This window comes from Dermacentor andersoni, chromosome 4, assembly GCF_023375885.2.
Source record: "Dermacentor andersoni chromosome 4, qqDerAnde1_hic_scaffold, whole genome shotgun sequence".
NCBI lineage: Eukaryota > Metazoa > Arthropoda > Arachnida > Ixodida > Ixodidae > Dermacentor > Dermacentor andersoni.
Window position 1 is genome coordinate 211485914 of NC_092817.1, and position 26303 is coordinate 211512216.

Consider the following 26303-nt stretch of genomic DNA (forward strand, 5'->3'; position numbering starts at 1 on the left):
GTGTGTAGTCTGTTGCGAAGGAAACCCATTTTCTACTGCATCCACCCCTACAAACTACATCCTAGGGTGGATGTAGTTAACATATCAAAAAGGTCCCAATGCAAAAGAAGGGGTGAAGAAGACTAGAGGGCAGCACACAAGACCACTTACATCAGTGGCAGATATTAAATGCAGCAGCACAGCATCAAACAGATCGTTAGAAGCCAAGCTAAAGAAAATTGTATGTGCAGGAACTGTTGTATACATGATTGTATGTGCGCGATATTCTAAGATGGCCAGCAGTTGTGATGTTGTGGAGCTTCTTCAGAACACTGGAACAAAAGGTGCCATGAATAATGAGAAGAAGCTCCGGCCTGTTGGGTGTTTTCTGAACAGATACGTGCCCCGGCAAAAGGAGCGACACAGATGTGCGTGTCATACACGCACATCTGTGCGTGTATGTATCTGTGCATGAAAGGCAGCTCAAGCATCAGCATGTTGTCCATCACCTTATCCGAGAAAACAATAGAATATGTTTCTCCCGTGTGCACAAGCCTCAGATAAAAATATTTAAATGCACAGGTTCTTCCGCCTCTGTTTTAAAGACTTATGTTTTCTTCGCATCGCTATTAGGTTCCTGCATGCCTTTGGTAAAGTTCAGTTGTTAGTCAGCCGTATTCTGGTCTCCTTCCTGTTCCTGTATGACATCATGCTAGCCGAACCAGAGATGTACACCAACTAGCCCTGCAAAGTGTTCGAAAGCGCTTAAGCGATAGAGAGGCAGCGGAAGCGTTCGCTGCCTTCTGTCTGCGCTCTTCATCATGCCAGCTTTGTGACAACGAGTGTTCGCTGTCATCAAGTGAGATCTGTTCATGTGTGCTTGTGTGGCGCATGACACAGTGCCTTAAGGTCGCATGTGGTACTTCGACAGCAATGAGTTTCATCACAGTGCTTGTAGAGGAAGAGCGATGGGTCCAGCTGATGAGAACACAGATGGAGGATGATAGACCATAAGGTATCATTGCTTTGCTTTGCTGTTAGAATGTTAGAATGCTTTGCTGATAAGAATGTCGAGCACATCAGTGACAGTGAGGGTGGAGGTGTCGGTAACATGGCTGCACTGTCAGAAAGGTTGACGGGACATTAAGATGGCTCATGGGAAGAAAAATCCAATGCCCAGTATTACGCCATCCACGTTATTGCCCCAAAATTCATAGTGAGTCGAACCCTCGACCTTTGATGGAATTTGAATTGACGACCTTTGCGTTAATTAAGGTAATCGGACCCACAACCTTTGGTGGGAGTCGAGCCCTTGACTTTTGGTGGTACTAAAGTTCAATGGCACCAAAATTAATGGAGCCACCATTGATAGTTGAACCCATGACCATTGGTGGGAAGGGAACCCACGACCTTTGGTGTTAGTTAAGGCACAGTTAATTAAGACAGAGTTAATTAAGGCACTCGGACTATCCTTTGGCAGAGGTTGAAACCACACCCCCTTCAGTGGACTCGGCAGTACTTCCAAAGACAGTCACGTCAAAATGACTCGCCTTTATTTCGTGCAGGTAAACAATCCTTACCCTCTTTTTGCGAAGCTTACACATTACGCTGGTTTGATAGTGCTGCCGAGTCCACTTTGTTGTATTGCCATTGCAAGCGACTGCGCACATGTCATTTTCCACCTTCTGTTGCTATGTGGGGACATTGAACTAAATCCTGGACCAGGATCTAACACCCGCTCAGGCAATACAGATTCGCACAATGAATTGCTTGAGGCATTGGGCGAGTTAAAAAATGGGCAATCAACCCTTCTAAACGAGATGAAATCAATTCACATAAGGCTCGCTCAACAAGAGAAAGCGTTTAAGGAGATAAAATCAAGACTAACAAAAATTGAAGAAGAATGCACCTCACTAGGCCCCCTTAAAGCCCAAGTTAACGACGTCCAGTGCCTCACCCAAGAAAACGCAAACAAACTGTCAGACCTTGTACATAGGCTAGACAACAGCGAGGACAGGGCCCGTCGTTCCAATCTCGTATTCTTTGGTGTGAAGGATACTGACAGCAAAACCTGGGCCGAATCCGAGAATCTCATAATAGATATTTGCAAATCCGAGCTAAATCTCACAATCCAACCTAATGGACATAGAACGGGCCCACCGGCTTGGTAATTTCAATACTGAGAACAGGCCTATTATTGTCAAGTTCGCGCACTTCAAAACTAAGGAACTGGTTCTTTCAAACGCAAAACATTTTAAGGGAACAATTCACAGCGTATCCGAAGACTACTCCCGTAACACTCGTATTGCCCGTAAAAACCTCATAGATTACGCTAAAAGTCAACAAAAAAAGTTTACCCTTCGAGACGACAGGATGGTAATCAGTACCATAACGTACACATTCGATCGCGCATCGCAATCAGTGTTACCTCGAACACCATAGCTATCATCCAAACACACACAAAAAAGCACTCCCAACTCGCTCTCAGTCCTTTACACTAACATTAGAAGCCTCCTGCCTAACGCGATGCTCTATCTAGCCTAATCAACACCATAGAAAGCAATGTAGTCGTACTGACAGAAACCTGGTTAAATGAGAACATAACGGATAGAGATGTACAGACCGCATTCTGCAACTGTGATGTCTTCCGCAGTGATCGCATCCGTAAACGAGGCGGTGGCGTTCTTATAGCAACACGCTGCAGCCTGAAATTTCATGTTGTGCCGATTGACTCTCCCATCGAAATATTATTCATCTGTTTTAAAGCCTCATTTCCGCCGACAGTAATCTGCGCTAGCTATCGTGCTCCAGACAGTGATGCTTCATTTATTCCTTCCTTCCACAACGCCCTTCATACGATAACTTTGGAACTTCCACGCGCTTGTCTCTTTGTCCTAGGTGACTTCAACTTTCCCAAAATTAATTGGCAGAACCCATCTGACACGACTAATTCTCGTGCACGCGATTTCTTCAATACTTGTCACACTTTTGGTCTGACCCAACTGGTCACCAGCCCAACAAGGCAGAATGCTCAATCATCGAACATATTAGACCTAATACTAACGTCACATACAGAAAACTTAACATCACTCTTGAATCTGCCGGGAATCAGTGACCACTCAGTAATACATGCCACGTTTCTCTACTACTTACCGCACCCAAAAAAAATAACTAATACAATCACACTTTAAGACAAAGGAGACTATGAAAGCATCAACAGTGAACTTGATGCGTTCCGAACCTGGTTTCTAACCGATTTTCATGATCGCACTCCTGAAACTAATTGGCTACTGTTCAAAAACAAAATGCACGCTCTAATTGAAGAATTTATACCTACCATCACCGTAACTGAGCGCCATGAATCACCTTGGTGCAATTCCGTGCTAAAACGCATGAATAACAAAAAGAAAAGACTGTTCCGAACCGCAAAAAAAAAAAAAAAAAACAATAACCCCACCACGTGGCAACATTATTACGAAGCAGAAAGATCCTATAACCTAGAAGTATACAAAACTAAACACTCATTTTTTCTTCTACTCTACCCGACATGATTTGTACAAACCCACGTCAATTCCGGAAGTGTATCAATCCTAACCCCATCACAAACACTGTGTGACGATAATAATCCAATTGAAGATCATGACATTGCGGAAGTTTTGAATTTATCATTCAGCTCAGTTTTCAGTCACGAACTGGATAACAAATTACCCGATTTCCCTTCCCTTAACTTTCCACCTATGCCGGATTTCAGCTTCGAACCTGATGGTATTGTCAAAATAATCGACTCTTTGAAATTAACCACCTCAGCTGGTGTTGACAGAATTAATACTAAAGTGTTAAAAAATACGAAACATGCAACTAGCACCATATTCATATTTATACTTTTTGTGCGCAAACAAACAGGGACGAAGAATAGGGGCAACACAAGGACGAGCGCTTTCTAACAACTGGTTTTATTTTTGAAGAACTACTTACTTAAATACCCACAGAACTGCGCGATCTAGAGAACAGAGCACGCCTACAGCGCATATGATACCCGCTGATCTGCGCGATCAAGTCAAAAGAGCAACGTCAATATTACATATAACACTTGTGATAAAAAAAGACGTGGACAAAAGCCACCCGGTCATACTAAAAACAGCAGAGTGCATAAAAACAACCACTTACAATAACATGCGTTAAAGATGTGATGATAGAAGCGAATTTTCTTTATCTAACAATGAAACAGAAGGATGGCTGTTGCATTTTTCTTTTTGTTTTTCAATCCAGTATGCTTCCACGATTTCCCTAGCGGTTTGATTCCTATGCCTGTACAAAATGTCTGTGCTAGTAACACAAGGGGAGCAACTATGTTCTTGGCAATGCATTGCCAAACGCGTACTAGGGCAACCTTTCAGGCTAGACAAGTGCTCTCTTAACCTAGTGTTAATGCATCTCCCAGTCTGCCCTACGTACACATGACCACACGTCATAGGAATCTGGTAAACAACGTTCTTCGCGCAAGCAACAAATTGGTTCTTGCGCAGATGTTTAACAGTGCATTCTTTCTGTACATCATCCTTACTTTCAAACTTCTTCTTAACCTTGGAACACACACTACCTATTTTGTTTTTTGCCGAAAATACCACTTTTACTTCATAACTACCAGCCACCTTCTTAAGTCTGTGTGAAAGGCCGTGCACATACGGAATCACTGAAACATTGGAATCTCCATCCTTCTGCCTTTGATTCTTTGTGCATTGTCCTTTATCCTTGTTAAGTTCTTTCATTAGTCGAGCACACGTCGCCAGCATCACAGCGAGCGGGTACCGAGCCTTTCTCAACCTGTCAACTTGCTCAAAAAATGCAATCCTTACAGTGTGGTGACATGACTTCAACAACGCTGACCGGAAACACGAAATGACTATTCCATTTTTCACAAGCCTGGAATGGTTTGATGCATAGTTCATTAGCGGTTTTCCAGCTCGGGGTGAGAAAGACCAACACACATGTTCCGGTAGGAATGTTAACTTGACATCAAGAAACTGTAGCTTATTATCTACCGGTACTTCCGAAGTAAATGTTAAGCCCTTTCCCAGAGAATTGAAGGCTTCTACAACCCTATTTCTGAAAGCACCCTTGTCTACAGGACAACCTAAAATCAAGTAGTCATCGACATATCTGTATACCTTACTTACTACACCTTCTAAATCTTTGGCCAACTCTCTGTCTATGCTTCCCCAAAAAATGCTACTTAGGATGGGAGCTACCTTTGACCCGATGCACACACCCCTTGCCTGTATATACGTTTCAGCACAGAACCCCACAGAACCAGTTCATTGCTCATGTCAGGCGGTGAAGTAGTTCCTGGATTTTGTGAAGCATAGGTGCCCTACACAATTTTACCCCAAAACATATGGTTTCTGTTCAATTTTGCGGTTCTTGTAACACATTTTGCAGTTCCACCTTTTTGGCATCTTCTGAGGATGGTCAGATGAGAAGTCCAAGGAACGTACTTCACCAGTTCGTCTAGAGTCATGCGCCTCTTCCAGGACCGATCGCTTTCAGCGTAGCTGGGCAACTACAAGATTATGCACCCAAGCATATCTGTTTGCATTTTTGCACATTGTCTTTATCACCTCTACAAAGAACAACAGTAAAAAGAAATTCCACGCTGTTGTAAACTGTCTTGCGCTGATCCACAGGGCTGGGCCGAGATGTACTGCAGCTAGGCCGCTTTCTTGGCATGAATGGAAGTTTCTTTACTACCGATGGCAGCACATCATAACCAAGCGAAGTATGCAACTTGAAGATAATCAGTAGAGCTCTCAGGTCATGAAAAAAGATTGACAGATAAGCGCTGTGGGGTCTTCGGGTCTTACAGGAGTACCGACCACTGCAAGGAACCAAAGGGGTCCCGCACCAAGGGCGGAAAATGCAGTCAGGGGCACCTGTAGCACGCCGCTGCGAGAGCACAGGCTCAAGCTGGGACACGCCGCTAGGAAAAGTCCCGGCAGCTATGCTACTTGCTCTCGCGATAACCGATGGGCCAACTCGCGAGAGCTCTGGCAACCTCCTTCGGCTTGGGCTTCCGATGAGTGCGGCTCGGCGTGGTACGACCTCGCGCAAGCACAAGGCACCCGTTCTTCGGCTTAGCATCGGAATAGGATCAACACGAGGTACGCTCTCCCCGCATGGGCAAAGGCACCGTGCGTGAGCTCAGTCCGAGTCACAAAGGTGCCGGCAAACGAGAGGAAGCATGTAGTACGTACCGGGCGCAGTCCCAAGGAGCAAGAGGCTGATGGCTGATGCGGCCCTGTGGCTCGCTAAGCTCGAACTCACGGTGGTCGGTACTCCTGTGAGACCCGAAGACCCCACAGCGTGCACAAGGAAGGAGACCGTTCAAGGCCATAAACTCACCGGTGAACAGCTGCGGATGTCCCATGCTGACTCAAAACATTGTCGTCGTCAGAGCTTGAATGTGCTTTACTGTCATCTTCGGAATCGTAACTCGAGTCCTCACCACTAAATTCAGGTGCGGGTGCAGCACAGTTTTGAGCAGGACGCTTTTCTCGCGATGCAGCCACGTGGGACGATGTCATGGGAGCAACTTTCAATAACTGCACAGTGACACCGGCAGCCCCCCTTGCCGGGATTTTATGAGAGAAGCGTTACCAAAACTCTTGGAAACTGGTTGTATAAGCCGGGTCCACATGCTGGAGATGCGGTGGACCTTCAGAAATACACTTCAGTGGAATGAAACGACTCAGACTCCAAACGAAAGCTCACTAGCGAACAGGTGGCGTCATTTTCGATTAATTATCACCGCTCAGCACTGTTGAATGCCAAAGCCGGTGATATAACTTAATTCGTGACGTGCTGGGAGTCATTTGATTACAAAATTTTGATGCTGGTGCAGTGTAATCATGAGCAGCATGCTTTTTTTATCGAGCACGGCAGAAGGTGACAGCCACGCCTCTTTTCGCTACAACATACGCACATTAGTTCCCAAAAACGTCCGTCAAAAATCACATCATCGGATTGCGAAAATTTTAACTGATTCTTAAAGCGCAGTGCCTGTACTAACTACTGCATGGCCTTATGTGCATAAGAAACGGCTCCAATCAGTCAAAATTGGCGATCTAAAGCATCATTCACCGGTGATCAATTTGAATAGGTGTGGTAAAGAAAGAGTTAAGGCACTCAAACCACCACCTTTGGTGGGAGTCGAACTCTCGATCTTTGATGGGGCCAAAATTCAATGGCACCTAAATTGATGGTGCCGCCATTTATGGTTGAACCAAAGACCATTGGTGAGAGTCAAACCCACAATTATTGGTGTTAATTAATGAAATAGTAATTAAGGTACAGTTAATTAAGATAAAATTAACTAAGACACTTGAACCCACAACCTTTGGTGGGAGAAAACAAGTATTAGGAAGTAACAAGGCATTTGAATGAGAATGTCAAGTAATTTAATTAATGTCGCGTGAGCGCATAGGCTTGGCTTTCATCTTCATCCTCTTTAGCACATGCTGAAGTGACTGTCAACTCTTCTGAGAGAGAGAGTAAACTTTATAGAAAAGAGCATATTAGGATAGGTAGCTCTGCAGAGGGCAGTCCCATCAGTCCATGAGTCCCGCTAGCGGCCTTGGCTGCGCTTCTCGCTCGGTTGAACAGGTTGAGCTGGTCCGTCGAGTATGAGCTGGACAGTGCTGCCTCCCATTGCCGTGTGGTGGGGCATGTTATGGGTGTGAGCTGTGGTGTGCTTGCGCAAGCCATGTGGTAAAGCATTGCGTATTGATTGGATCACAGTGTGAGCATTTATAGGAATACAGTGCAGGGTGCACGGCATGGTAGATACTCAAGTGAGGATATGTGTTTGTGTGGAGTTTTCGCCATATTGCGGCTTCCTCTTGCGTCAGAGAATTATGAGGCGGCGGTAGTGTTCTTCGTGAAAGGCGACAGTGTTGTTGGATAATAGGTTAATACTGTAGTATGGGCTCGGTGTGGAACTGCTCGGCATGACCCTCTTGCGGCTCCCGGTGTGCATGCGCTCAGGCATAGGTGTGTGCCTGCTGATTGCCGCATAAGGACTCGTGCCCCGGAGTCCACACAACTTGTATGTATGACTGGAGCTGGTGCGCCCCAATCAGAATACGATGTGTGGCCCTGGAAATCTTCACCCTGGAAAAATTTATTCATGCCGTCTGAGAGTCCGTCAGAACGCTATAGCTAGTTCCTCTGCCTCCGCAGCGCTCGCTCTGGAAACCGACAACGCATTTATTTTGGTCCCGTGATTGTCGACTACGCTGGTGACAAATGCAGTGCTTCTTGATGTGCTGGCTGTCTGCGTATAGGACATTAGGGTCAAAAAGGCCAAAATGTCATAAATATAGTGACCAAATCGCTAAAATGGCAACACTGATCAGAAACCTAACAGGAAAGCTGTGTCGTTGGGCATTGTGACTGCAGCAGCACTGCTTTGATGTCCTGTAGAAGTCTGGTTAAATGCACCAGGAGCCTGACTCTCTCTCAAAAGAGTTGGGGTGGTTCTCATACTTCCTCGTGAGTGCCTGTGCTCTCACGAGAAAGTATGAGAACCACCTTAACTCTTTTGAGAGAGTCAGGCTCCTGGTGCATTTGACCGCGTTTCGAACAACAATCTACAATCTTGCCTGGCAGGCATGTAAACGCCGCCATCACATGTCGGTAGCAATGTGCGTGCTGCTCATGGTGCAGCTTCAAATGGGCGATCAACGAACAAGATGGCGGCCATGACGTGTTTCCAGCGCACTGATCGCTTCCGGCGCTTGGTTGTTCTTGTGAACAAAAATGGTGTCGCCCACACAAGTGTAATGTTGCGGTATTTAACGCAATTTTAGAGCAAAACAATCGAATTTGAGCACATCTAGGAGCATGCTAGCCTTACGCAATATGCAGAGTTACGTTCCGGCAAATTTCGTTGATGCGGGATTGCACTACAGCGACATTTCGTTGCCGAGAGGTACGAAATGCATTGAATCCTATGGGCGTTCGCCAGGGATACGAAAACGTTTTGTTGTCGCGAGAATTTCGGTGTTGGGGTATTTCATTATAGCAGGTTCCGACTGTCTATTGATCTTGCAAAAGAATGCCTATCAGTTAGATATAGGGCATACTTCGATATAAGCCTGCTAAAGAATTGGACATCATGAAAACGCACACCATTTATAAATTATCTTTATTGATGAAACTAGCTTAGCTTCGCATGAAATAGTGCTGTATTTTTTTTCTGCTTGGGCAATTTCGCTACCTGTGATGCATGCACTTCTCCACATAGTCTAAAGAGTCGGAGCAGCTGAGGATGTAACCTTCCACAATCGCGCAGAAGCACCTGACTAGTGCAAGTGCACCAATCACTTCGGAGGATGTGGGCAAAGAACCATCGTTGCTTTCTTCATTGTGCCCACTTTCACTTGTGCTAGGTACCATGTCGGCAAATTAGTCTTCCCCCCCTTTTCGGGCTCTCCCGTGGTCGCGGCACTATCATCTACACTCACAAACTCGTCGACCGTTGACTCGTCAATGGCTTCCGGAAATTCTAACAGCTCGCTCCAAACTTCGGCAACATTGGCAACGGCTTCGTCGCATTCGTCAGAATTTACAGTCATCACCGGACACGCGGAAGGCGGCACGTCTGAAGCAATTTTGGATGAACCACTTGTACACGGCCGTGCATACGCGTCGGGCGCCACGGGTTCCGGGTCGAGAGTTTGTCCGCTTTAGCCCTGATCTCCCCCTTATTCTTCAAGATCATGCTGAGAGTGCTTTTCGGAATCTTGCATGCTGCGGGGTCATCCGACTTCTCACCGCATTCGACCCGATTTATGATTTCAAGCTTCACGGCAAAAAGCTAATTCTGCCACTCGATCATGGCAACACTGTGGGCGAAGGCCCACAAGTGCAAACACAATAAACCAGAAAAGCAGCGAGACAACTCGCATTTGCGCCATCTTGCATGACGAGGGCACAAGAGCCTCTGATTGGCTGTCTGAGCAAGCGCTGCAGGCGTGCCAGTATCATTTCTTGTAGGGGGGTGGCAACGGCTCGCTCAACGCAGCGCGGTCATGGTAGGGAGAGCGATTGGATGGAGCCACGCCGCTGGTTTTCCCCACCACTGCGAGGGAAAGTCAACTTCTGGGGGCACTTTTGCTTCGCTTGTCGTTTGATATATCGGGGGTTGCTGCTATTTTTGTTTGATGTAACCATAATTTTTGCTTATATACTCATTGTAACTATACCATGTTCAGAAATTGTTCGATTTACAGAATAATTCGATCTAAATGGGTTCGATATAGTTGGGTTCGACTGTATTGCTAATGCACTTATATAGGAATGGCACTGATATGCTTTCGTGTGACCTGCATTCACGAAGTGAAACGTCATTCTATTCTTTTAAATTTTTTAGATCACTTACCGAATGAACAGCTGCGTCTTTACGCTGGTGCGAATTATATGCGTTCTCTTTTTTTCGTCAACGTCGGGAGGGGTCCTATGCAAGTCCAGCCCAAAGTGACAGAACGGCTGGGTAGGAACTTTGATAGGCTGAAGGCAACCAGCAGATAGCATTGTAGGTTTCTTGGCAAAAGGTCCAAGTTTTAATGTAGCGGCACACAACGGTGAAAAAAAAAAAAATGTTGTCGTAGGTTCTGCAGACGCCTAAATGTTCGTAGGTTTGGGCATCATGTGTGAGGATATCCCTGCACAGAATCGTGTGGGACAAGGAGTAGAAGTTCTGTACAGAAGGCATCGCGATTGAAAAACATAAGGCGACCGGTTTTCTTTTGGACTGTGATAATTTGCAATACTAAATTCAAAAGTAAATGCACGGTTTCATCATGCCTTGTTCTTTTTTAAGCACATTAGAAAAGCAAAAGTCATCTACACCTTGCTGGTAGATTCACTGCTTATTCTTCAGTTACACAGGACTAGATGAACTATACATGTTTAAGCAGATGTGTTACACAATGTTAGCCATGTTACAGGCTTTCAAAACAGTATACATTATTTAAAATTCACTTCACAGTTCTAGCAACAATTTTAGCAAATCTTGAGCAAATTTTAATAAAATTTAGTGACTTTGTCGCAGTTTGACACGGCTGTAAAATGTTGCAACACTGCCTCTGACTGATCCCAGCCAGCAGAGCACATGGTGGTCAGTGATGACAGAGAATGTGTGGCCTATTATGGCTGAGTGCTTCCCTTTCGTTCACGCTTCCATCTTTAAGATTGCTACACTCGCCGACATTCGCGTTTCTTTTTTATTTTTGCGCCAATGTGACTGGTCAGAAAATGCACAAAAAGTGCATTTCTAAAAAAAAAGGGGGGGGGGGGGGGATTGTCTTCCGGACCTTGGTGCTGGTCGTTCGTTTGTCAACTACCGGCGCTCGTTCTGCCGCCACATACGTAACAGCTGGCAGCAGTAGTAACGGCGAACACAGCGGTGACTGCGGCATGGAGCGTATGTTGGCAGTGGCCTCATCGACCGGTATGGCGAAAGCACAGCTTGGTTGACATTATTGGGTGCACTAGCGGTGCATTTTAGCATTTGCAGTATCTTGCAACAGTTGCAACGACACTCTGGTCAGCTGTAACGGCAGTAAAGCAATCATGATTTTCGCGTCACTGACCAAACCCAATCTAGTTATGCTGGCTGAAGAGCAAGGCATAACTGTGCACCAGTCTTTACGGAGGTGTGGGTTTGAATCCCACTGCTGCCACCAGGCATTACATATCCGGCCGGCACATTTCGGCCGCTAGTACTAACGTTTGGGCTCAAGAACGCCCTATTCATGTTTTCTAAGCTAATGAACAAAGTTTTATCACCCTCCTCCCAGGTACGGAGCGGAGTCTTTTCCCACTCCTTAGCTTGATGACAGTGCCGTTTTTTCTAGGAACTGAGAGCAGCAAATGACACACTTGAATGAGATGTTTCTTGGATTGCGCAATGCAGGCCTCACCCTGAAAATGGGCAAATGTCATCTCGCTAGCACAGAGGTTCAATATTTAGGACATGTTGTTGGTCTAGAGAAGCGGCGACCATCAGAAATTAAAATTGAGGCTATCACTAACTTTCCTTCACTGAAAACAAAGATTGACCCGCGTTTCGTTTTAGGTCTAGCCGATTACTACAGAAACTGCATTCGCAACTTTGCAAATGTCACCAGTCCTCTAACCAATGCCCTTTGCCAAACTGAGCCAAACATTGTACGTTGGAACGCGAAGCGGGAACATTCTTTTCAGAAACTGAAAAGCCTTCTGGCGGGCGAAGGGGTTCTTGAAACTCTAAACTACATGCTTCCTTTCATTGTCCACGGTGATGTGAGAGACCGTGGCATGGGCGTAGTGCTTCAGTAGGCGTAACGCTTCAGCTATTCTCTTTGCATCTGTAATTGTTAATCACTATCGCATATTTCCCACAAAAGTTGGGAATCCTTATTAGATAGGAATTGCCACAATTTTTAGGTGTTCTGAGAGGCAAATTGACCAAGTGTTTCCGTAATGTTCCCTTGCTTCTCTCAGTTTTACAGCCAAGACATTTGTCATCCTACTAACGATCGTCCTGTCATAATCTTTAGATTTTCTATATCATATTATTTTACATTTGAGACTAATAATGTCTCTATTTATCCATGGATTCTGTCTGCCGACTTTTTTTGTTTTATCTGGAATGAATTTCCTAATACAAAAGTGACACGAAGACTTAAACTTGTTCCACAAAGAATTCACGTTATCAAGCTGTAGAAGTGGTTCTTCTACATAATGCACATTTTGAAGGTTGTCAGCAGAGTCATAATTTTTAACAGTGATATTACTTGGCTTTACGTAACTGTGATCAAGTAGGAAGCGTGCATGTGAAGTACACCATTTTGTGGTCAGAGATCCCTTCGTTCAATTCAGCTTTATTGGAGGCGAGGACTTACGGAGTTGCCGTATGTCGGAAGCACCTCCCTTGCCTAGTATGAGGGATCACGCGGCGCACTCCTCATAGGCTTGGCTTACGACGCTCAATAAAAACGCCATGCGGCAGCCCTCCTGGAGAATTCTGTATGTACTTTCAAAACGAGGGAAGTTTTTTACTGTCGAAATAACAATCTTCGGCACACTGAAAGTGCAGAATCGTTTACAGACGCTATCTCTTTACCAAATACGTACAGTGAATGTCGCTGCGCACGGTCTCCGCGATGGAGTCTCCCGAACTGGCTTCTCACGTGAAAGTTAGCAAACACAGAAAACTATGTGGCATATGTTCTTATAGTGGGCTGTCTGTATAACCAAATGGAGCATAACAGAATGAAGCCTCAATGCAGCAACCACACGGGTTCGCAGCGACTGACTGCGCGTCTGCATGCATGTCCACGCACAATGTTTCATTTTCGCTGCTTGCGCATTTAATTTCGCACCATGCTGTGAGCTTTAGGCCGCAGAATATGAGTATTTGACAGTACACAAGCAAGCATTGTTGCATGGATGCTATCAGAGCTGTTAAAAAATAACTTCATTATAGAGACTTTGACACCTACGGCGACTGTGATGTACATCGCGACGATTCAATCTTTTTTTTTTCTTGTAAATTCTTGGACGTTTCAATATTATTTCTCAAGTTGCGTCGTACTGTATGTTTATCAGTCTTCTGAGTGTGCAATTTCCCACTGCTTCTTTTTCATATTACATTGTATTAATTCATAACACAAACATGACCATATGCCATGTCTTTTTTTAATGTGCTTCTTACCGCTCCCTTTCCATTCCAGTGAACTTGCCAGTATCTAGCATCAACAAGTTCACAGACCAAACCTTCATGACATTAGCGGGGCAGCGGGCACAAGCGAGTGTCTCAGCGCGTGTTTTCTGCTACTCACCGAACATTGCAGACCCGGCGCCGTAACAGAAATCCTCGCGTCTGTGCTTGCTGCATACCCGAGTTGTAGCCAATGGCTATTTGCCGGTTCTAAGTTTCGCAAGCCTAGCTTCACGCAGCTTGTCAATTGTCCTGCGGCTATGTGTGAATAAGGCTGACACCGGGCTCCATTTCGTACGTCCGGCACTGCGGCAACGAGCAGCCGCCTACCATGCTGCACGCCTCCAAAGGCAGCCACTACCTATTATAGTGCTTTCAAATGTTGTCTAGCGGACACCCAAGGTGGGAAAGCCTCACCAATTAATCAGAACTGCAGCGCATGTGGGACTTTCCATTTCAGCTCGCTTCAGCGCTTCTGAAGCAGCCAACGTGGTCGCTGTGTCCACGTAATCCCTCACGCCATGTCACGCCGACTGTGGCGCCAGCTTTTCCAGCGGTGGAGCTCGCCTCCAATATTCAGAGACGCTAGCAGAGTACAACACAAGATCGAGAATTGATGTCGCTGAATCTGTAATTCTTGTAGGGAGGCATCTTGAAGGGGCAGCGCAATATGATGAAGATGGAAGGCAGGAACACACAGGACAGCGCTGAACTCACAACTAACTTTATTCGAAGGCACACACAAACTTATGTACACGACCCATAGCCACGTGCTCTCCCATCGATGGCGTCATTATCAGTGCGCAGGCAAAAAACGCAAAACCCTGTAATCTAATGCTACACTATGAGGCGGCTTAAAAATTCAAATTCACTGTCATGCAAATTTAACGATGGCATGTTTACACAATGCGACCCTTCTTTTCCTGATATAGTAGGCCTCAATAATCTCCCTCATGGTCTGATTTCTATGCGCGGAAAGTATTGTGGTGTTTTTATAGATTGGGGTGCAGCCATGCTCAGAGCAATGCCGCGCTACATGCGAGTAGGCATTACCTGTTAGCGAGCGCCTATGCTCAGGCAATCTAATATACAGGCAATGACCTGTTTGGCCGATATAGACATGACCACAAGAAAATGGAAGCTGATAAACAACTCCCATTCTACAGTGCACAAACAGGGAAGTATGCTTAACAGTACAGCCTTTCCCAGCCTGAGTAGAGGCAGCCTGGGCCAACTTCCTATGAATCTTGCCACAAATTTTGATTGTCTTGTTAGGGGCAGAAAAATCAACCTTTACATCAAACCTGCCTGCTACGTTCCTGAGGCTGTGTGATAGTATATGTACATATGAAATTACAACCAGTTTTTTCTTCTTGTCGGCAGGCTCAGGATTGTTCATTCTTATGGGTGCTCCTAATTTTACACACTTAACAAGCTTCTGTACGGTCATGCGGATAGCATCCTATGACTGGATAGCATCGGGTCATGCTGAAAGCAATGCCATAATGTCATTGCTTTCGGTTCTATAGAGGGCCAGGCCAAAACACATTCCTGCATTGAAAAAATGCAGACAACTCAAGATGCGATAGAAAAGAAGATTTCTGCTCTAACGGAGCGCACACACAAAGTTGATAAACAACTAGAAAACCTCACGGCGCAAACCGCCAAAGTTCAAAAAATAGAAGCAACAGTTACAGGGTTAAACAAACAGATCGTATCCCTGATGAGCAAGGTCGATGAGCTAGAAAATAGAAGCCACCGAAACAACCTGGTTATATATATGGCATAGAAGAGCCACGTGGCAAAACTGCAGGTGGCCTCTTGAAAAAAGTAAAAGATGATATTTTCAAAGACACACAGCAGGTTACAGTCACGGGAATCGAAAGATGTCATCGAATCGGGCAGAAGGCCGAAAATAAATGCCATCCTGTTATTCTAAAGTTTCTGGACTACCGAGAGAAGATAGTTGTACTAAAGGATTGTAATAAACTTAAGGGAAGTATGGTGTCGATTTCGAAAGACTTTTCCTACAGGATAAGAAAAATAAGGAAAAAATTGTGGGGCACATCAGCTGATGAAAGGAAAAACGGATTCAAAGTGAAACTCTTTTTTGATAAACTAAGCCTGGATACGTCATGTTCGGGTGGAACGAAAGGACTGGTTCACGCTATAAGTTACACAAAAAGGCTAATTGACGGCAAAAGCATGACATACTGTCACTGAAAGTACTTAATATAAACTGTGTCGTTAACAAGGTTACTGAGCTAGAGGCATTGTTGCTGACCCATAGCATTGATATAGCCATCCTCATTGAAACGTGGTTAAATGTGTCCATTTATGACGGTGAATTTGTGCCCGCTGGATACGGCATACATAAAAAAGACCGCGAAAGTAGGGTGGTGGGGTGGCTATTCTTTTTAACAAATCCTTAGGCATAAAAAAAATGCCCGATGTGCCTGGTGTCGAGGCTGTCTTTTGCAAAGTGTATTGTGGTAACACCAGGTATGTTATAGGCGCTATTTACAGGCCCCCTGGTTCTGATGTTGGCATCCTCGAAAACCTAAGAAAGTATCTAGACACACAAGTCAGACTTGGGGACAAAATAATCCTATCAGGCGATTTCAATCTGCCCGAGGTGGATTGGTCAACTTTCCCAGCCCAAAACCGAAATGATAATCACTGCGCAATACTGATTGATATGGCCTTCGCGTTCGACTTACTGCAAGTAGTTCAAAATTACACCAGGATTCACGGTAACTCAAAGTCCATACTCGACTTGTTTTTTTGTAAGTGGTTCAATTACAGTTGAAACTTCCTGTGAGGTAATAGTACCTGGCATCTCGGACCATTCTGCCGTATTGCTAGAATTGACTGGTGCAGCAATCAAACGTAATAACCCAACGTCTAGTTTCCCTAACTTTTCACGAGCAGATGATGTCTTTATCATTGACATGCTTTCCTTTAATTTGGATATTTTCTCATCCTATTCTGGAGATATAAACAGTCTTTGGCATCAATTCAAAATAATTGTAAAAGAATGCATTGATAAATATGTTCCCCGGATTGTGAAGGAGTCGAAGCGCAAAGACGCCTGGATCTCTCGGGACTCATTGCGGTTACAAAGGCAATTCAAGAGACTCAAGAAAAAACAAAAATTTACGAACTCTTCCTGTACTGTGAAGAAAATAGCAGATATTACATTACAGCTAAAAGCACAAGTAAAAACTGGCAAAAAACGGAGAGTCCGTATCGAAATTTTATACGCACGTCCCCCGAGCAATTCTGGCGGCACATACGCCCGACTTCTAGGGAACGGGATGCCTTTGATATTGAAGTGTACAAGTAGATGATGCAGAAAAACCTCAAATGCCTTCAATGAGCAATTTAAGAGCATTTTCACTGTTGATAATGATGTATTACCACACTTCGATGCAAATTTCCCATCCATACCAGATGTTCAAATTAGTGAAACTGGAATTTTAAATGTGCTCTTAAAACTCTATATAAAGAAGTCCCCAGGCCCCGATGACTTACCAAACGCATTTTTTAAGAGATACGCAGAATGGGTCTCAAAATACTTGTGTGTTCTGTTCTCTAGATCGCTAACTGAGGGGCAAGTTAAGGACGACTGGGGAATTGCCAGAGTAAAACCTATCCATAAGAATGGGAGGAAAGACTGTATCAAGAACTATCGTCCGATTTCCTAAACCTGTACTGCATGTAAACTTTTAGAACACATTATACATACATAATCACATAACGGAGTTTTTTGACAAACATAATATTTTAACAAAGTATCAACATGGATTTCGACAAGGTTATTCTACATGTACCCAGCTAGCAGAATCTATACATGACTTTGCACTTTCAATTAATAACCGAAAACAAACCGATGTAATTTTTATGGACTTTAATAAAAAAGCTTTTGATAAAGTCTCTCATAAGAAGTTATTGCACAAATTAGGGAAGATAATAAATAAGCACCAACTTTTAAACTGGATTGCTGCATACATTACCAATCGAAAACAGTTTGTTGTCTTTAATGGAGAAACTTCGGAAGTTGTTGGTGTGGACTCAGGTGTTCCCCAGCGGTCGGTGCTTGAACCCCTTCTTTTTCTTTTGTTTATTAATGATATTGTGTGCAACATTCCTGTCAAAATACGATTGTATGCCTATGACTGCATGATTTACACAGAAGTGAACAGTACAGCTGACTAAATTCTCTTAAGTGATGCACTCAACAAAATTGTTCAGTGGTGTGATATGTGGCAAATGTGTATTAACTATGAAAAAACAATGTTCATGAGAGTTACTATCAAAAAAAGTCCACTAACTTTTATCTATTATATCAACAGCAGTGTTCTTCACGAAGTACCTCATAACAAATACCTGGGCCTCTGGATAACAAGTAACTTAGACTGGACTAAACACATTGATTCTGTCGTAAGAAATGCAAACTGCAAGATGTTCTCTTTATGAAGAGCTTTAAAATTCATTACTCCTGATGTCCGCATGACCGCATATAAAGCGCTTATTCTCCCATCATTAGATTACGCAGCCATAATTTGGGACCCCTTCACTCAGACCAATATTAACAAGATTGAAAGCGTACAGAAAAAGGGTGTGCGATTCATATATAACAGCTTTGGACGTTCTTCTATTTCTGCCCTTTTTAACCAGAGCCAACTTGCCACAAATAACCAAAAGAAACCGGTCATCTAGGCTAAAATTTATGTATCAAATTGTAAAGGGGCGCTATAAGTTAGACACTTCAGATGTAATAACCTTTTCATCCGGGTATGCCACTAGATAAAGACACCTATTAACAATTGCCCCGTTTCGCACACGTAACAACTCCTTTAAATACTCTTTCTTTCTGTGGTCAATAACGGAATGGAACCAGCTTACTAACACCCAAGTTCAACAGCCTTCACTTACCTTGTTTACATCGTGTCTAACTTAGTGCTTACCGTATGCCTTCTATTTAATTTATATTAGTTTATTTACTCTTACATATAGTACGTACGTACTCTTACTCAACCTCCTCTATGAACACAACAATCAAACCCCGGCCCTCAGTCCCTAGCAGCTGCGAAGCAACTGACCACGGCGGCGGTCAGACCTGCGACGCTGCAGAGGGTGCTAAGAATGCCTGGCTCCGGACAGGCCGACATTGGAATATGAACCTGGCAACGTTTAACGCTAGAACGTTATCTAGTGAGGCGAGTCTAGCAGTGCTATTGGAAGAATTAGAGGGCAGTAAATGGGACATAATAGGGCTCAGTGAAGTTAGGAGGCCAAAAGAAGCATATACAGTGCTCAGAAGCGGGCACGTCCTGTGCTACCGGGGCTTAGCGGAGAGACGAGAACTAGGAGTCGGATTCCTGATTAATAAGAATATAGCTGGTAACATACAGGAATTCTATAGCATTAACGAGAGGGTGGCGTGTCTTGTTCTGAAACTTAGTAAGAGGTACAAAATGAAGGTTGTACAGGTCTACGCTCCTACGTCCAGTCATGATGACCAGGAAGTCGAAAGCTTCTATGAAGACGTGGAATCGGCGATGGGTAGAGTGAAAACAAAATACACTATACTGATGGGCGATTTCAATGCCAAGGTAGGCAAGAAGCAGGCTGGAGACAAGGCAGTGGGGGAATACGGCATAGGCACTAGGAATAGCAGGGGAGAGTTATTAGTAGAGTTTGCGGAACAGAATAATATGCGGATAATGAATACCTTCTTCCGCAAGCGGGATAGCCGAAAGTTGACGTGGAGGAGCCCGAACGGCGAGACTAGAAATGAAATAGACTTCATACTCTGCGCTAACCCTGGCATCATACAAGATCTGGACGTGCTCGGTAAGGTGCGCTGCAGTGACCACAGGATGGTAAGAACTCGAATTAGCCTAGACTTGAGGAGGGAACGGAAGAAACTGGTACATAAGAAGTCGATCAATGAGTTAGCGGTAAGAGGGAAAATAGAGGAATTCCAGATCAAGCTACAGAACAGGTATTCGGCTTTAACTCAGGAAGAGGACCTTAGTGTTGAAGCAATGAACGACAATCTTGTGGGCATCATTAAGGAGTGTGCAATAGAAGTCGGTGGTAACTCTGTTAGACAGGATACCAGTAAGCTATCGCAGGAGACGAAAGATCTGATCAAGAAACGCCAATGTATGAAAGCCTCTAACCCTACAGCTAGAATAGAACTGGCAGAACTTTCGAAGTTAATCAACAAGCGTAAGACAGCTGACATAAGGAAGTATAATATGGATAGAATTGAACAAGCTCTCAGGAACGGAGGAAGCCTAAAAGCAGAGAAGAAGAAACTAGGAATTGGCAAGAATCAGATGTATGCGTTAAGAGACAAAGCCGGCAATATCATTACTAATATGGATGAGATAGTTCAAGTGGCTGAGGAGTTCTATAGAGATTTATACAGTATGAGTGGAACCCACGATGATAATGGAAGAGAGAATAGTCTAGAGGAATAAGAAATCCCACAAGTAACGCCGGAAGAAGTAAGGAAAGCCTTGGGAGCTATGCAAAGGGGGAAGGCAGCTGGGGAGGATCAGGTAACAGCAGATTTGTTGAAGGACGGTGGGCAGATTGTTCTAGAAAAACTGGCCACCCTGTATACGCAATGCCTCATGACCTCGAGCGTACCGGAATCTTGGAAGAACGCTAACATAATCCTAATTCATAAGAAAGGAGACGCCAAAGACTTGAAAAATTATAGACCGATCAGCTTACTGTCCGTTGCCTACAAACTATTTACTAAGGTAATCGCAAATAGAATCGGGAACACCTTAGACTTCTGTCAACGAAAGGACTAGGCAGGATTCCACAAAGGCTACTCAACAATAGATCATATCCACACTATCAATCAGGTGATAGAGAAATGTGCGGAATATGACCAACCATTATATATAGGTTTCATTGATTATGAGAAAGCGTTTGATTCAGTCGAAACCTCAGCAGTCATGGAGGCATTGCGGAATCAGGGTGTAGACGGGCCGTACGTAAAAATACTGAAAGATATCTATAGCGGCTCCACAGCCACTGTAGTCCTCCATAAAGAAAGCAACAAAATCCCTATAAAGAAAGGCGTCAGGCAGGGAGATACGATCTCTCCGATGCTATTCACAGCGTGTTTACAGGAGGTATTCAGAGACCTGGATTGGGAAGAATTGGGGCTAAGAGTTAATGGAGAATGCCTTAGTAACTTGCACTTCGCTGATGATATTGCCTTGCTTAGTAACTCAGGGGACCAACTGCAATGCATGCTCACTGACCTGGAGAGGCAGAGCAGAAGGGTGGGACTAAAAATTAATCTGCAGAAAACTAAAGTAATGTTTAACAGTCTCGGAAGGGAACAGCAGTTTACGATAGGTAGCGAGGCTCTGGAAGTGGTAAGGGAATACATCTACTTAGGACAGGTAGTGACTGCTGATCCGGATCATGAGAGTGAAATAATCAGAAGAATAAGATTGGGCTGGGGTGCGTTTGGCAGGCATTCTGAGATCATGAACAGCAGGTTGCCATTATCCCTCAAGAGAAACGTTTATAACAACTGTGTCTTACCAGTACTCACATACGGGGCAGAAACCTGGAGGCTTACGAAAAGGGTTCTACTTAAATTGAGGGCGACACAACGAGCTATGGAAAGAAGAATGATAGGTGTAACATTAGGGAATAAGAAAAGAGCAGATTGGGTGAGGGAACAAACGCGCGTTAATGACATCTTAGTTGAAATCAAGAAAAAGAAATGGGCATGGGCAGGACATGTAATGAGGAGGGAAGATAACCGATGGTCATTAAGGGTTACGGACTGGATTCCGAGGGAAGGGAAGCGTAGCAGGGGGCGACAGAAAGTTAGGTGGGCAGATGAGATTAGGAAGTTTGGAGGGTCAACATGGCCACAATTAGTACATGACCGGGGCAGTTGGAGAAGTATGGGAGAGGCCTTTGCCCTGCAGTGGGCGTAACCAGGCTGATGATGATGATGATGATGATGACTCTTACGTATCTATGTATTTGTTGGTTGCCTTTCTTGTGATCTTTTCCACATTTGCACCCTCCTGCCGCAATCGCCAAAGTGGGATTGCAGTATCAATAAAGAAAAATAAATAAAATTAGCAGAGGTTTGGCTAGCGATAGCCAAAGCATATGAGAGTTGGGCATGTATCCTCACACTAGTGCTGACTGTGCCGAAAGCCACGTTTTTCGTGTTTCGCGTTTCTTTTCATCGCGATAGTACAGTTTGCGCTGTCATCATTACTGTAGCGTCACCTTTCCTCGTTTTCAAATAAAACAGAAGCAGAACAGAAACAAAAATATCGCAGGATAAGGGGCACACCATCGCACAGTGCAATCTAACCGGATGTGCCCGCCTGTCAATGGTGATCACTGGACGGCGCCCACCATACCTTCAGTTCTGCTTCGGCCACACGTTCCGCTGTTCGAGTTTCTTTCTATTGCCACAGTACATTGAAGGGATGTGAAAGTTAAGAGCAATTGTCTTACAATGCTTGTTTTAATTTATTTTTGCAATTTTGTATCTCATCAGTGTACTTATTTTGTCTTTTATCTGCTGAATATTTAAAAATTTTTCTCCTATATTGTACATACCGTCGGATTGGCTTTACTTTGTCCTGTTTTGTAATTCGTCGTAAGGGGTCCCACTTGCAGATTTTACTTTAGAATGCCTTTCTGTATGAAACTGTTTCTGTAGCCACTTACGCAACTATAAAATTGAACTGAACTGAATTGGAGGTGGAGGTGTCACTCACAGCCATGACTGCTGCATTTCCATGAATGCAAGGACACTGATTCACTGAGATGTACACTGTGTAACTCTGCAAGAAGCTTGAACATCTAAGGACTGCATGACCACTGCAATTAGAAATTATAGGTGTTGTAGTTAAAGATGATGGAAGTATAGATTACTGAGCAAATGAGCGTAGCTGATATTGTAGTCGAGATTAAGAGAAAAAAAAATTAGCTGGGCAAGTCCTGTAATGTAAAGAGTCAAGAACTTGCAGGTATCTTTGATTAAGGGAATGGGTACCAAGGAAATAAAAATGCAGTCAAGGACAGCACAAGACCACAGGCACAGAGCAGAGTCAACTGACAGGAGTACTAATTTAATGCAACTGGAAGAGGCCTTTGCCCTGCAGCAGACACAAATTAGGCTGTAATGATGATTATGATAAAGCCTGCAATACAAACATTTAATCAGTGCTCCAGGGCAACACTGGGTCTATGAGAGATGCCATGGTATTCTGACCAGCTGGGATCCCTTGTGCACCTAAATTTTTGTAAAGGGGCATTCTTGCATTTCAACATCTAGGTATGGCCCCCACAATCAGAACGTCAATACGGCAGGTACAAAACAGATAACAGATTGCCTAAAGCAGACAAATATCCTGCATTAGCTTACACTATATGAGAGAACATTACATTGAATTTTTACCAGGCTTACCGTTCAATAACAATGCAGAGAAAATGAATCTAGATTAATTTCAACTAACGCACTAAAAATACTTTTGCCTTCTGCCATTCAATCAAGTCCATGACTTCGTGCTCAGCAGCAAGACACAGTACAGTTAATTCGACCTTGGTTAATTTGGCTTATCGCTTAACTTGAATGCACTGGAGCATCTCAGTGCAAACGCACACATATGGAAGGAAAGCTCATTTAGTCTGAATGCAAATGCATGTCGATTGGGTAAATTCAATCACCACTGGTAACTCCTCATGCACGCAACGGTTACTAAAAGCTTGGAAACATAAGAAATTCAGCAGACGGTGTGCTACTGGTTCCCTGGATGACTGTGACAATGGCAGCCCTGCAGTGGTGACGACGATTTGCGCTGTACCCTGGACAATGTCTCTTTTGACGATTTTGTTAGCACCAACGATAGTGGTGAGCTCTGTGGACTACTAAATAACGACAACATGCACAGTTATTGTAATGGAGTCAACTTCCCTTAATTTGACACTGACGGGACTGGCGAGATCGATCGAATAATCAACCAGGCTGACTTGAACAAGATGTAGAAGAAATGCCAATACATACTGCTGATTCATCTGGCAGTGTTTGCCCTATCCCAACACGCCCCCGAATCAAATGCACACCCACTTTCTGTGTGTCCGAAGTAAAAAGAAAAAGAAAACTAACCTAGGAATGACATTAAAGCACTTAAGCAAAGGAGAAAGCAAACATGCACCCGATTTTTTAGTGAGAAAACTTGTTGCACAAAGGTGGCTGGTTTCCTACAGTCAGCTTCGCCACACGGTATCTAAAGTCAGCTCCGCTGCAATACATCATACTATACATTGTACAATACATCCTACAATACAGTGGTAAAGCATAAGACCATTATGAAGGTGGTTTTCGTATTGTGCCTGATTGCACTGCGCAGACAATTCGCAACCCAATTTAAAAAAAAAAAAAATATGGAAAGACACACATTAGTACAGTATTAGGCAAATACCATAATCGCACATTGTCAGCTACGGTTATTGCTTGAAAATCTTCCTAGGGAGGGCCGAAAATAGGCATTTTCGACGAGAGATGCCGTGTGTTCAACGCATTCATTGTTTCCCAAGCTCCACCAGGACAGACAATGCCACTAAAGGGGTCGCTATCGGGGTCGGGCGTGTGCGTGCTAACTGGTCAAGCTCGAATTATCTGGTGAATGCCAATTTTAGGATAAAAATAACGAAAGCTTGGGCCTATAACAATGCACGGGCACTGGCCGGGACCTTCGGTCGGAATCGAAATAACCAAAAGATCAAATTAACCGGAGTCAAATTAATGCAAGTCTACTGTACACTGAATTAGTCTGTCAATGATGACAGACTCCTTTCAAGAATAAAAAAGATTTGCATCTGTTTATACTGCTGCCATTTGTTAATTCGACCTTTGGGTGATTCGACCAGAAGTTGCACTCCTGCAAGGGTTTAATTAATGGACGTTGACTGCATAATGGCCATCGTAGCAGATTTCACTGAGGAATCCTACGTGATGGGATCCTCCGAAATGTTGTTCTTTTATGCACAGCCCAGGATGACAATCAATGAAATCGTACCTGCATGACGATGAGCAGGTCCATGACGAGGATGAAGGAGGCAAGGAAAGCACGGGACAGCTCAGTGGTGGCCACGAACTCGCGGTTCAGGTAGTCCCAGGAAATGCGGTCGCTGACAATGAGGCTGACCACGACCGCCGACAGCAGCAGCGACACAGCCCAGAAGACAGTGATGCGAGTGCGACCATGGCTCTGCCAGAACGCACGCAGGGCAGGCGCCCAGCCGGGGTACAGCTCATCCTGGAGCATCATGTCCGTCACCTGTGGCAGCAGCAGCACCACTCTTTTCATTGACGTTTATGTTTGCTGTAATTAGACAGCATGTAAAAAAAAAATCGCATAATGTGGTTTTACATAAGATCTTGACCACGGAGCCTCACAATTACCTGGGGTAGCGCTATGTTCCCGAGTAGAAAAATGCCAAAAAGTGCAGGCTATGAATCGGCATTTCTCTCAAACCTTCAGGACACTTCGAAGGCACATTTATGACACTTGTTTCGTCTCTCACAAAAGCCTGCATTGAGTGCGTTTCTGTTTTTATTTATTTATTGATTGATTTCAAGCACCTGCAGTGCCCGTAGGCATAATTTCAGGGGGGAAGGAATACACAGTGTTACATAAGCTCGATAAAATACATAACTGATCAAACAAAAATAACACAACAATAGAAAGGTTCACGCTGCCATAAATTCAACAGAAATGCTCTAAATTCTTATTTAGAATAAGAATTTAAAGCATTTCTGTTGAATTTATTCTCTAATTCTATTTTCTAATTCTCTATTCTCTAATTCTAAATAGTCTGCAGTTTTAGATGCAAGAGGGAAATAACAGCCTGCTTTTTCTCGTTTACTGTGCAAGAACATTTTTCCTTAACCATAAGTAAATACTCATGCTAGGTTGTGCAGTTACATCAGATGTGGGCAGTATTGGCATGTTGGTAAAGCAAGAGGGACGAAAACTTCCACTATCGTCATGTACTGCTTTCATATTTTCTATTTCTGCTTTCTTCATTGCTTGTAGTACTATGTGTCAATAAACATGAGCATGCTTTAAGCCAAGCCACGCCCAAGACTAGCCAAATTACTGTATTTACTCGATTATAATGCACCCTCAATTGTTACGCGCAACCATTTTCTGTGACCAAAAAAAACAAAAAAGGAAAAAAAAAATGGCCTCAATTGTAACGGGCACCCGTTTGCCATGACCTAAAAAGGAAATGTTTTTACAGTACCGTGCACCTCATTCTTTCATACAGAAATACAACTTCCTCTCATTTGGAAAAAATGAAAGCTTTACTCCCAATGCACTAAAGTTGCGATAAAGAAAAAAAGTCGAAGTTTCGCCTGAAAGTCGAAGCATCGATTACGATAGCAAATTAGTAGACATCTATACAAAAAGTAAGAATAGTAGTTTTATCGGCCGTATAAACTTTTAAACATTCGCTTACTAACTAAATTAACAAGCAC

General features: G+C 44.0%; 1 protein-coding gene across 2 annotated transcripts in view; it reads right to left on the reverse strand.

Moving 5' to 3' along the window:
* Positions 1-26303, reverse strand: part of LOC126538478 (transmembrane protein 117-like) — a 165256-nt gene that overhangs the window by 87524 nt on the left and 51429 nt on the right. For both annotated transcript variants that reach the window (XM_072288020.1, XM_055074797.2), the window contains one exon: positions 24838-25098. In XM_072288020.1, coding sequence (XP_072144121.1) covers positions 24838-25098 — 261 coding nt within the window. The remainder of the gene's footprint in view (positions 1-24837; positions 25099-26303) is intronic.